Here is a 12,046-nt window from a genome sequence, read left to right as displayed (position 1 = left end):
CCTTTCAACCGCCCCCTCTTGTCGATCGCTTTTTTAGAACAGCAATGGATTACATGACAGAAAAAAAGCTTCGTCCTCTTTACGGTAATTATTCTATTGACGCACGATCCAGAATCTCAAGGGAAAAAAAAAACTACTTTTTATTTCCGTGCTGAACCATTGTACTAGAGGCGATCGACGAGGGTCAAACTAAGCTTGCACTTCAACACACGACTAAATTACTGAAAAAGAACCCAGACTGGCCCTTGGTCAAGGTACAGGACAAGCTACAAAAATTGTGTTCTAATCGATGCCAACATTTACTTGACACGTTCACGTTAATATATTTTAGGCTTTGAAAGCTGTCGTTTTGGTTCGAACGGGCAAGGACGATGAAGCTGCTGCGTTATGCCAACAAGTGAAAAAATCGATCCCGACTGACAATGCCACCTTGCAGGCGTGTACCATGGCTTACAATGAACTCGGCCAACGTAACGTTTTCGTAATAGATGCACTGTAAAGAGAGATAGAAAAAATGACGTGTTACTAAACTTATCAACAACCAACTTTTAGACCATGCAATCGTCGAACTTTACGAGAATGCAGCAAACCAACAACCAAAGAACGAAGAGTTCGGTAACCATTGGTTCATGGCCATGGTGCGCAACAATGACTATAAGGGTCAACAAGCTGCTGCTTTAAAGCTACACCGTACCTTTAAACAAAACAAGTATTTGTTCTGGGCAATCATGTCCTTGGCACTCCAGGTACGCGCTCTTGATTATCTAAGCTTTATCGTGCAAGCGACATAATTAACGCAGACATATACTCATAACTACTACTGTAGGGCAAAAACTCGGCATTATCATATACATTAGCGGAGCGCATGATGGCGAAAGCACAGGAAGAAGGTCGATTGGATGAAGTGGAACACATGCGGTTGTATCTACTGATTATGCTAGACCAAAACAAACACGAACAAGCACTGACATTGTTGGAGGGTCCTTTGGGTCAAAAATCGCTTCGTGATCCTGAAGTTCGTCAAATCAAAACCGAACTCTTGCTTACCAACAAGAAATGGCAAGATGTCCTCAAGTCGACCGAACAAGCACTGCGAAACGAAAACTCGGATGATTGGATTAGCTGGCGTGCGTACTTTGATGCTTTGGATGCGTTGGTCACCGAAAACAGTGATGATGCATTGATAAAGCAAGCTCGTGCATTGGTTGCGCAGCTTTCAAAGCAGGCGCTCGAAGCACCTGTATTGAAACGCGGTCCATTTTTGGCAGAGTTGGAGCTGGACTATCGACTTGACATGTTACAGAAAGGAGGTAAACAGTGCCACGGATCGTGTGATAGGAGTGTTGGTATATTAAAATGCAAATGCACCTTAGATGAAAAAGCTATTCTGGACAACATTCTATCATACTTTTCCCGGTTTGGATCAAAGTCCTGCTGTTACGAAGACCTCCAAGCGTACATTTCGTTTTTGAAACAAGACACATCAAAAGCAAAATCTTTTATTGATTCGTTAAAGGCAACCATTAATGAAGCCAAAGAAAAGGTTAGCTACAGGGCTATTGTCTAGTAGGAATCAGGAGTTACAGAAACTAACATATTTTTTTCTGTGAATTGGTGTCATAAGCCTGCCATCATTAAGAACGTTTACAAGAATGTCAACGTCCGAAAGATAGAACGATATCTCGGATTGCAATCAAATCTCTCACTTGAACAAGGTTTATCCCTTGCTAACGAACTGTGTCAAGCATATCAGGATGCGCTCCCACTAGGTAAAGTGTCTGCTTGAATGGAAACGTGGAACCAGAAAAAAAAAAGAAGAAAGCATATGCTGGACTGTACGCTGATAGTTATAAATCAAAGGTGAGGGATTGGAAAAGACAGAAAACCAATATGGCGATGATTATGTCCTGCTGGCAAGCCATGTCTTGGTGGATCTCTATCACGAACACAAGAGCCCTGCTCTCCTGATCCAAGCAGTGTCTTTCCTGGAAGATGCGCTTGAGAAGAGTATCTACAACTTTCATATAAAATTGACCTTGGTTCGTCTTTATGCCATGCTTGGTAAGCTCGGTCGTTTTCTCAAATGTTGAAACCTTGTGAATGTTGCCATGACTTATGTTGTTAATTTCTATAAAGGTGTTTGCAACCGTCCTGTACAAATATTCCGCACCATGGATATCAAACAAGTACAATTTGATACAATGATGTAAGTCTGCTCAAGATTGATGCCCCAACTTAAAGCGCTGGGCTGTTTTACATTCGATACTAACAACAATAACGACAAAAAGCCATTATTTCACCGATCGCTTCATTTCCCTTGCTTGCTTGGATGAAGTAGAGCAATTATTGCTCGAATCCCTCATGATATACAAAAGCAACCAAGTCGAGGTAATTTTGCTATTATTGCAACAAAGAATATTGTGTCAAAAAACAGCCAAAGCTGACGTATGCTGTTTATAATAATAGACGCCAGAAATGGTCGTCAAAGCATACCAATACGGCACCTTCTCAAAGGTATGATATTATATAAAAGGAGCATTGATTATTATGATAACTAACAGACTTTTCTTATACAATGATGACAGATTCAAGAATTCATTGAATTCCGCTCACGCCTCGACTCGTCCCTCCAACAAGCCATTACCAACGTAGAGCTAACTCGAATCGAATCGAGCGCATCCTCTTTCCAAGTGAAATATGCAGTACAATATTTCCAGGATTTGGATGTATCAAAGATCAAATGTGATGGTAAAGAGAAGCACGCAACAAACTGTTTGTAACTATTTTTCAGTGCACTGACATATATAATTGATTCTGACTACTTTTTTAAGATGCTTTCGTCCAAGAGCAATCTGATAATCGTGATTTTAAGGTGTTCTTGAACTGCAATTCTGAAGAGCAACCCAAAGGAGAAGAACTATTCAAACTGACAAAGAGTACCAACGTAAGTTATATTTTCTAGGTAGACATGAATTCTTTTAACTAAACCTTGCAATATTTCTAATGTTTAGCGAGTGTGGCTGCAAACGTTCTCTTACATCCTCAACATCCTAAGCGCAGCATGCAGTACCAAGGAAAACAAGGATTTAGGCGGTATTGTAAAGCAATTTAACGAATTCTTGCAACGCAAGGAGGTTCCTAGCGAGGTTAGTAAAGGGGTGCATACATTCATATAGGATGTCAAAGAGGGACACAGCATCTAAACACTTATTATGAACAGGTGACGCCACAAGAATTTGCAGTGGCCAAATATATTCGTGAAATCAGCTCTGCACTTGTATCAATCAAGGATCCCGCAACACGGAAAAACAGTATGCACTTCTTTTCACGCTATGAAAAAGATCACTTTTTATAAATTTTGGTCTGACACAAGTATATATCGATTTTCTAGACGCTCAACAGGCAGCCGAACACTTGAAGAATGCTGGTGCGATCTTGGAAAAAGAGTGTAAGGTTTGAGTGTAACATTTTTTGTGTTGAGGGGGGGGGGCGGGGTGTTATCTACGCGCTAATAACACGTTTTGTGCTGTAGTGTCTCCTGAGGGTAGCTTCGTAGATGAAGTAGTATCATGGAACTTATTCCACAAGGTTTCCATTGCTTTAGAGGTATTTGCTTCGCTTCGGTTTACATCATGTTTTTTAATTGTATATATATATACGAAAGGGCAACAAGTGATAATCCTATGGCATGTTTTTATATTAGGCGTTTAATTATGGAGCAGTCTTGGTAGAGATGATCAACCGTGCTCTCGGACTGACCAGTAAAGACGCAAAGAAAAAGGCGGCAGAAAACGCCAATAACGATATCTTCGTAAGTTGAATGGATAAAGAGTTATAGAAAAAAAAAAGGGACTGAGATATTGTAATTAGATCGCAGCACTTCAAAAGATGAATGAGGCAAACAAGACATTACTGCTACGATCACAAGCAGCAGCACGACGTGGTAACGAGTTTTTCAAGGGTCAGTTCCAAAAGACCCTCACCAAGTCTATCACTGAATCCGTCTATACACTGGATCAATTCAAGGAGAAGGTAAATTCTTTCAGTTTTGTTGAAGCCAGTGTTTGCACTTTCTGGTATTCTTGCCCATGTTGATACTCATCTAAACATACCGTCACTAGGCAAATCAGAACCGACTGACAGATCGTATAAAAAAGATGACATCAAGCTGGACTAGTTCAGTGTCTCACTTGTCAGAAGAAACTACTAGACGCGTTATGAAATTATAATAATTAAAAAATCTGGTTGGATCTTTTTTTGAGTGTTCTAACCTTGCTCTTGCAAACTTTTTTTTTTGGGCTTATGTAACAGAAGCGGGTTAAATTGCAGATACTCTAAAGGATAATGACAGAGGTATGTAGCATATTGACATTAGCTTTAGTTTCTGCTCCTTGCTTTTTATTTTTATTTAGCCTATAAATATCGCTTCAGTGTTTAATTCTGTTTAGCCCTTTCCTCTCTTACCATCTAAATAGCAGATATTGCGTTGGATCATGGAACCCATTGAAGCTGTAGAATTGGATCGAGATCATTCTCACTTTTTTTTTTGGAAAGTTTGACAGCGCTACATAATACAGCAATCTTGTTTCGGCAAATTATTTAGATTGTCATTTACCTACTTACTAAGTTCATCAATACACCCGGAAGCGCTGCTTTATATTCCTTGCTTGTACCAACTATGAGGTTTATCAACATGTTTTGATAATGATCACAATCCACCTTTAAACTTTATAATCAAATCATGCCAGTCACCATATTTTAAATCAAAACAACTAATCAATCAAGTGGATGTAGCTTTACTATGTATATGAAACGCGGGGGGGAAGCAATAAGTAAGCGCGCAATCTATTTATTGTGGGTCTTTTCTAGATACCAGTAATGAGATTCGTGATATCAAACTGCTTATTAAATGTCTGACGACTGCCTTGAGAATGGGTTTCTACTTGATTGCTAAAATCTGTTCCAAAGCTCAAGCTTTGTATTTACGTATTTGTTTCGTAATTCCTTATAAAACAGCACTACATGGTAATTTCCGTAGCTGCAACCTCTGTACGAAAGAAAGCTATCAATCGACAGTGATATCGAGGTTGCTGTGGCCAGTTTAATGTAAGCAAATGCTCAATATGATCTGATGACATATCTATCTGTGATATCTGTAAGTTTCCAAACATTAAATATCAGTGTGATTATGGTTACTCCTGTAGGCTTGCTCAATTTGCTACACCTCATAATTTAATATTTGCTCTCTACTGAAAGATACATGCGTTCACATATCGTGCTCATATGTTATTGAACGGGAAAAAAAAAGGATCAACAGGAAAGCTGTCATTAAAGTTTATATAAATGACTTGTTGGAAACATTTCTACATAGTTTTAAATTCGGTCTGACAGAAGTATAATATACCGTATTTTTAGATACCACTCAACAGGCAGCTGATCGATGGGGGCCCCACTAGCACCTATTTTGGCTAAAGAGTGTGAGCGTTGATCATTAATCGATCTTTTAGTGTGGCTTTTTGCTTTGCGCGCGCGTTGCAAACGACCACCCCTTTTTATTTTTCCTGAGGGTAGCGTCGTGGATAAAAATCGATATCCTGTATATATTCGACAAAACATTCTATTGGTACATGGAGCGAGAAACATCTCCACTTTTTATTGTAGTGTATGCTTCGCTTGTATATGAAGATGATGCCCAATAATTATTTTTAGCCATAGGTTAATATAATTTCCTAATGGAAAGATAATCAAACGGTGACTCTCAAATTAACCGGGAAGAATGCAAAACAGCATACGGCGGAAACGACGATAACGACCATTTGTGTAAATACTATTAGAAGGAGTAAAAAGAAACATGCACGAGGTACACGTATAACTTGGAAACTTTAACGGTGATACGGTTCTAAACTCATAAATCAGCACGACGAGTGAATTGCCACTTTCACGATCACAAAGCAGCGACACAGGCCATTGGAGGTCTAAACATCTATCACTGCATCTGGTTATGCACTTGCTTTTTTTTTAAAGAATAGGGCGTTTATATACTACTACGTGGTTCGGATATCCTTCTTTATCTTCCACCAATCAAGATAACGTGCATCATCCCTTGCCTGAAACAGGCTGAGGGATTGTATAATGACGTCCAAACAACCGGAACAATTCAGTGGTCGACTTGTTGTTGACAGAAGACCTGCAAATTCTAATTAAAGAAAAATTCAACTGATTGGGATTCTATCTTGTGATATTCATCTAAAACAGAATCGTATTTATTTTTTATATGTGGCAGAAATGTAAGAAAAATTGTGCGCCAGCAATGATGCAGGCAAAATCTTCCTATTTTGGCGAAAACCTGCAGTTAGCATGTACTCGCGCAGCCAATCAGACAGTTTCTCTCCTGCAGAGTGACGGTCTGCACCATGAGAAAAGTATTCAATAAGGCATGGCGCATATATACTGCAGTAGTGGTTTGTAGGCCCCCACTATTTGGTGCTATAAAGGAAAAAGAGTAACTTTTTATCATTAAGACTTTTGGTGAAGACGGCCAAAGGTCATATTACTCAAATCACCATGCTATATGCAGTTAGGACGCGCGCAGAAACCTCTTACAGACAGCATAATTGGCACGGAACAAATGCAATGTGCTGCTCCGCTTGGCATTTTATGAAGAAGGGAGGGAGGTAGGGAGGGAGGGAGCAGTAGCAGTACGCATGGTCGTCGTCGTCGTCGTCGTCGTCGTCGTAGTATGTAGTAACAGAAGATGTCTATCACTGAATCATTATGTTTAGGGTTTCAGATAGTTTCCTGTTTACTACGCATCGAGATCTTGCAGAGTACCATACGTCAAGCATCGTTACCGTCATTGAGTTTAACAATATTCTACGAGACATCCAAAAAGAAGCTTTTCTTTATTCTGGTACCTGGCAGCGTGCTTACATGGTTGCATCCCTCTCCTTTCGGGCTTTTTTTCTTTTTTAGTTTTCATGGTTTCATCAATTGATCTATAAAAGCAAAGACAAAACCGCCTCCCCCCCCCTGCTCGTCTACACTGAAAAAAAAAATCCCATTCGCTCTCTCTCTCTCTCTCTTTCTTTCTTTTATTTTGAACTCTTTCCGTAACCCTCTCCTCCTCTCACTTTCCTATTGTCAGCCATCCCCGCTTCCTACGTAGCCACTACTGTAAAAGCGACGATAGCAACACCCGAGATCACCATGGCACCACATAAACACAACGATTCTGCAAAGATAATAAAACCGCCGGGCGAGTTCGTTTCAACACCCGTCAGTGAGAAATCGTTCACGCCCGCAATGGGTGGCGCATACCACCACCGCCACAGCTCGACCGACGACTTTCAGATGGCGGTAGAAGAGGTAGAGCACGTACCCGAAGGCACAGCATCGCCCGGAAAAGCATTGTTCATGCTGCTCAAAGCCTTTGTCGGCACTGGCGTTATTTTCTTACCGGGAGCGTAAGTGCGACTACTACTGCTTGCTTTGCTTTGCTTTGCTTTGCTCTCGAACAAGAAGCGATCCTGTTGATATTGGAATAAATACCAAAAAAGACTAAACACCAAAAGTTTATAGATTCGTATCGGGGGGTCTGGTCTTTTCGATCTGCCTGATGATATTTATTGCCACCATTTGCTTGGTTGCCTTCCAAATCCTTATCATTTCGCAGCGGCAAGTGAACGCTTCGTACGGAGACATGGGCCTGATTCTGTACGGTCCATGGCTGCGCTACATTATACTGTTCTTCTTGTGCTTATCCCAGATGGGCTTCGTCGCCTCCTACCTGATCTTCATCTCGCAGAACATCGGCTTGGCTGTCGACTACTTGACCCACTGCGCATCGCCCATTGACAGCAAGTACTATATCTGGATCGTCCTCTGTGCCGTCATCCCCATCACCTGGGTCCGCAAGATTGCGCGTCTCTCCTGGTGTGCCATCATTGCCGACGTCTTTATTCTCTTTGGCTTGATCTGCGTCCTGTACTTTTCAGCCTCAGAAATCGCCCAAAATGGCCCCGGACCCAACATCCAATTGATTAATTCAAGTGACTTTGCACTCATGATTGGCACTGCTGTCTTTTCCTTTGAAGGCATAGGCATGGGTACGTAAAATGAACAACCATTATGTATGATACGAATGACATTCTTAACAACAAAAAAAAACTACAGTTGTTCCCATTGTCGAAGGTATGAAAGAGCCTGACAAGTTTCGAAGGGTCATGAACATTGGTCTTCCACTTGTGGCCGTTATTTTCATCTTGATCGGTACGATTGGCTACTTGGCCTTTGGCGATCAGACCTATGCCAGTGTTGTCGCCAATTTGCCCAAAGTGCCGCTATCGATCACCGCCCAGCTTTTGTACGCTGCCGCCATGATTCTGACGTCTCCTTTCATGCTCTATCCTGCACTGACCATCATCGAACAGGCGCTCTTTGGAAAGAGCGGCTTGCTTGGCTATCGAAGTGGACGCATCGCATTCAAGTGGAAGGTTGCAAAAAGCTTTACACGGTCCATGGTCGCCCTTGTCTGTGCTGCCGTCAGCTTCGCAGTCGGTGCAGACGGGTTGGACAAATTCGTTGCGCTCGTCGGATCACTGGCATGCATTCCTCTCTGCTTTATTTTCCCCGGTAAGAAACCCCTCTCGACTTGTCCCCCTTCATCCTACCCCACCTTCCCCCCTATAGCAGCGGCAATTGACTCTGGCGCTCATACACTGTACTTTAACTTTTAGGAATGTTCCATTACAAGGTGACAAAGAACAAATGGGTTAAAATCGGTGACGTTATCCTGGTCTTGTGGGGAATGGGGATCATGGTATACACGCTCTACGTCAACATCAACTCTTGGGTTCATCCTTCAAGCGCTTCACGGCCAGTCCCGGACCCCTGTCCTGCATAATAATAATTTATTCTCTCATCCTAACACCCCCCCCCAACGGTTTTACCTGTCTGTCATTCTCCCACAATTATTTTGTATTCCAAATACCTCTTTTGTTTTCTTTTTTCGTGCTGGATACCGCCCTCCTACTCTTGTAAATTATACTGCTACTGACTCATACACATAGAAGTTTTGCTTTGATTCGCCTCATGATTATATATTTATTACCACTTTTAAAAAATGAAAACTGCCTATTCCACATCTTTGTTCTTGCCAAAAGCCAGGTTAATCACATATGGAATTGCGGGGGGGGGGTTTGTATTGCGAAAGAGATCTGCACAGACATGCAGGCATAAGTCAGCACGGCGTTCTTGAGGCTCCTATAGCACTTTTGCTGTCGCAGTATACGGTAGAGGGAAGCCATAGCCCCGGATGGTACAGAAACTAATTACCTTTACTGGCATGTAGTTGCCTTATAAGGAATGCACAGAGTGCTATTCTCCAAAAAGAAGCGCTTGTGGTGGGTGATACGCACGCGTATGTAGCCCGCGCGAGCAATCATTTGACAGATCCGTTCGTCTTGTTCGGATCAAGCTTCCATGGCGTTGTTAGGAGATATTTTGCAAATCAACGGCGCAGAATGTGGTGTACGCAGTGGCGCCGGCAATGTTACGTGTAATATAGAAGAAAAAGTGTAAACGGTTTGTTTGTTGCGATGACAAACACGATAACGATAATGAGAATGGAGATCGATCGAGTAGACAACAGGAAAATTGATGGGATGGTCTGAAACCTAAAGAAAGCGGTCAACCAAGAATACTACTTGAACTGATCAGCTGATCAACACAACCACCGGTACTACCTGAACCCATACCAGCCAACTGGCGAAAGAAACAAATCTGACACAGAAAAGTGAAAGCAACAGCAGCAGTAATAAACAACTACGGGGTAGTCGTTCTTTTCTTCTACTGCTGGCGTATCTCGAACAAACAAAAACAGGCGCTAAACCATTTTGTAAATTCCAAAATTCAACTTCCAATTTTGGACAGTCATCCAACATCAAAAATTTAAACAAGGCAACTGCAGGTGGTGTGTGTTTACGCTGTTGTTATTGTTGCGCATTAGAAATGTCACTGCTTGTCAAACACTAAGCAAGCGGAAAATACACACGCATACCTCATGCTGAGCGAGACCGATGTATTAACAGTAGTGATTTTAATTCATGTCAAAAATGTATGTTTTTGTACGAGCCTGAACTACTACATACTACTACGATAGCGCAGCCAGCATTGATGTTCTATGCGTGTGCTGTAACTAGTCTCTGTGCCTGTACCCAAACTTGGAGAGCGTACCAGGTAAGAGTATGTGCGGCGGCAGATACATCATCAATATATTGCTCATGTGACCAACACGAAACGAGGATCAACCTCTCTTTTTTTTTGTTGCCACCGCAGTGTGTTACAAACTCGTTGTGGCTGCTGAATTATCTACACTGCTCTAACAATATACAACGAGCCCTTTCATTTTAATGCTGCGCAGCTTCTTTCCGATAACGGCAACGATTATGTTTTGGCATGTTGTTGATGTGGCCCTTCTTGGTTTTGCTGTTGTTGTTGCTACGGATGATGGCAACGATGACGATTGGGCTGCTACCAACCTATTTTTCTTTGCGTTTAGATGGCTCTAGAATCTTGGCTCTGATCTTTTGGTTTCATAAGAAAACTATATAAAGGAGTCATCATGCAACGATGATCTGATCATAATAACATCACTACTACTACTACTACTACTACTACTACTTTTACGACAGACATCACCACAATGGCACCACAATGGGTTTATGCAGCCGGAAACTGTTGGGTTCCCTTCGATTATGTAACGAATTCAGCAATTGAGAGACTCTGGCGTGTAGGTGCCGATGGCAATCTTAATGTCGGAGGCTACCTTGCCTACATCAACACGGCTGGATTGTACATGCTACAGCACAACACCAAGCGTACGATCACTCGAACGGGCTGTTAATATTATTACACGACAACAGCTACAGATAATGCCAACCCATTCTCGTACTACTGTGAAGTCAGTCGCAAGCTGTTGCTTTCATCTCGCCGACCTGACGACGACGACGGTTCCAACCTTTCATACTTTTCCATTAATGTCATCTCCTTCTTTTCTTATGTTTATGATTATGATGAGCCATATTACACCATTCTCCTTGCATAGCTATTATACCACTCCACAACTACCACCATTCACTTTATGCTTTCATCTGCACGTTCCTCTCTTTGATTTTCTATTACATTGTCCACAACTCTATTTCGTTTTCCGGTTTACACTTTTAAATTACCATTCCCCTAAAGTCTTCATAAAATAAGGCTTGTATATATGCATGCGTACTACAAATAAACAAATCCCTTTGAGCTCTTTTCTTATCGAAGTTATCAATCTGGCTCACACTATTAATTTTTGATTTCTCCAAAGGCCCGAACTCTCTTCTTCCATTGTATATATAAATATGAGCAACAGAAGTTGACATGGTCACCTGAATGAAGGAAATAACAGAACTGCTCATATTAACAACAGCGTACATTGCTCCCTGATATCTACATCTCCATCACTACATACATATTATTTTAGCTATTCACGTTTCCCGTCATGCGCACATTTGGAAAAACGAAAACAATTCAATATGTTTCCTGAACGGTGACAATAGCGCCATTCAAGCGCCACCTCCACCACCGCTCCTGCAAAGGACTTGTATATCGAGCATTATCGCTGCGCAGCTTTTCTAAGACCCTTAGCAAAGGAAAGACACACTATATATGGAAATGAAATTGCCACCGTCCTGTTTTAGTAAAAGACAGGTGGCACAGCACAGCTATAGTGATAGTTTGGGGGTGGGGGGCTCGGTACATATTTTCGAATTCGTGTTACATAACTAGCACCTTCTTTACAATTTTATTATGACTCGAACATTTTTAAATTTGGCATGTCATACATCTTCCTCCGGGGGATTGGCGTTACTCAATGTACGGGCCGATGCGATCAATGGTGTTATGTGACATGTTACGTAGCAACGAGGGAGCGTTTTCGTCTATGACGCATATTTATCATTGAAGAACAAACGATATATCTGATTTAGCATTTTCGACATAGCTGCGTTAA

The 12,046-nt window shown here is 41.6% G+C and overlaps 3 protein-coding genes across 3 annotated transcripts; all 3 read left to right on the top strand.

Moving 5' to 3' along the window:
* Positions 1-44: 44 nt before the first annotated feature.
* BDB00DRAFT_873723 (N-acetyltransferase B complex non catalytic subunit-domain-containing protein) lies at positions 45-4,229 on the top strand (the record flags this gene model as incomplete). Its single annotated transcript, XM_053127131.1, has 20 exons — positions 45-84; positions 169-254; positions 332-470; positions 553-746; positions 827-1,310; positions 1,374-1,543; positions 1,625-1,769; positions 1,861-2,061; positions 2,137-2,206; positions 2,289-2,388; positions 2,467-2,514; positions 2,586-2,748; positions 2,832-2,944; positions 3,012-3,146; positions 3,221-3,311; positions 3,392-3,448; positions 3,533-3,606; positions 3,704-3,811; positions 3,871-4,032; positions 4,122-4,229. 20 exons carry the CDS (start codon positions 45-47, stop codon positions 4,227-4,229), a joined length of 2,688 nt encoding a protein of 895 aa, XP_052978348.1.
* Positions 4,230-7,350: 3,121 nt separating this feature from the next.
* On the top strand, positions 7,351-8,902 carry BDB00DRAFT_766076 (transmembrane amino acid transporter protein-domain-containing protein; the record flags this gene model as incomplete). Its single annotated transcript, XM_053119564.1, has 4 exons — positions 7,351-7,463; positions 7,579-8,105; positions 8,173-8,631; positions 8,736-8,902. The coding sequence occupies 4 exons, from the start codon at positions 7,351-7,353 to the stop codon at positions 8,900-8,902; spliced, it is 1,266 nt and encodes a 421-aa protein (XP_052978347.1).
* A 1,158-nt stretch (positions 8,903-10,060) lies between these two features.
* BDB00DRAFT_939880 (uncharacterized protein) lies at positions 10,061-11,017 on the top strand (the record flags this gene model as incomplete). Its single annotated transcript, XM_053129330.1, has 3 exons — positions 10,061-10,114; positions 10,200-10,236; positions 10,692-11,017. The coding sequence occupies 3 exons, from the start codon at positions 10,061-10,063 to the stop codon at positions 10,901-10,903; spliced, it is 303 nt and encodes a 100-aa protein (XP_052978346.1). The 3' UTR covers positions 10,904-11,017.
* Positions 11,018-12,046: the final 1,029 nt, after the last annotated feature.

This window comes from Zychaea mexicana, assembly GCF_025766255.1.
Source record: "Zychaea mexicana strain RSA 1403 chromosome Unknown BDB00scaffold_51, whole genome shotgun sequence".
Classification (NCBI taxonomy): domain Eukaryota; kingdom Fungi; phylum Mucoromycota; class Mucoromycetes; order Mucorales; family Lichtheimiaceae; genus Zychaea; species Zychaea mexicana.
Note: the sequence above shows the minus strand (reverse complement) of the source record. Positions and strands in the feature narration are given on the sequence as shown.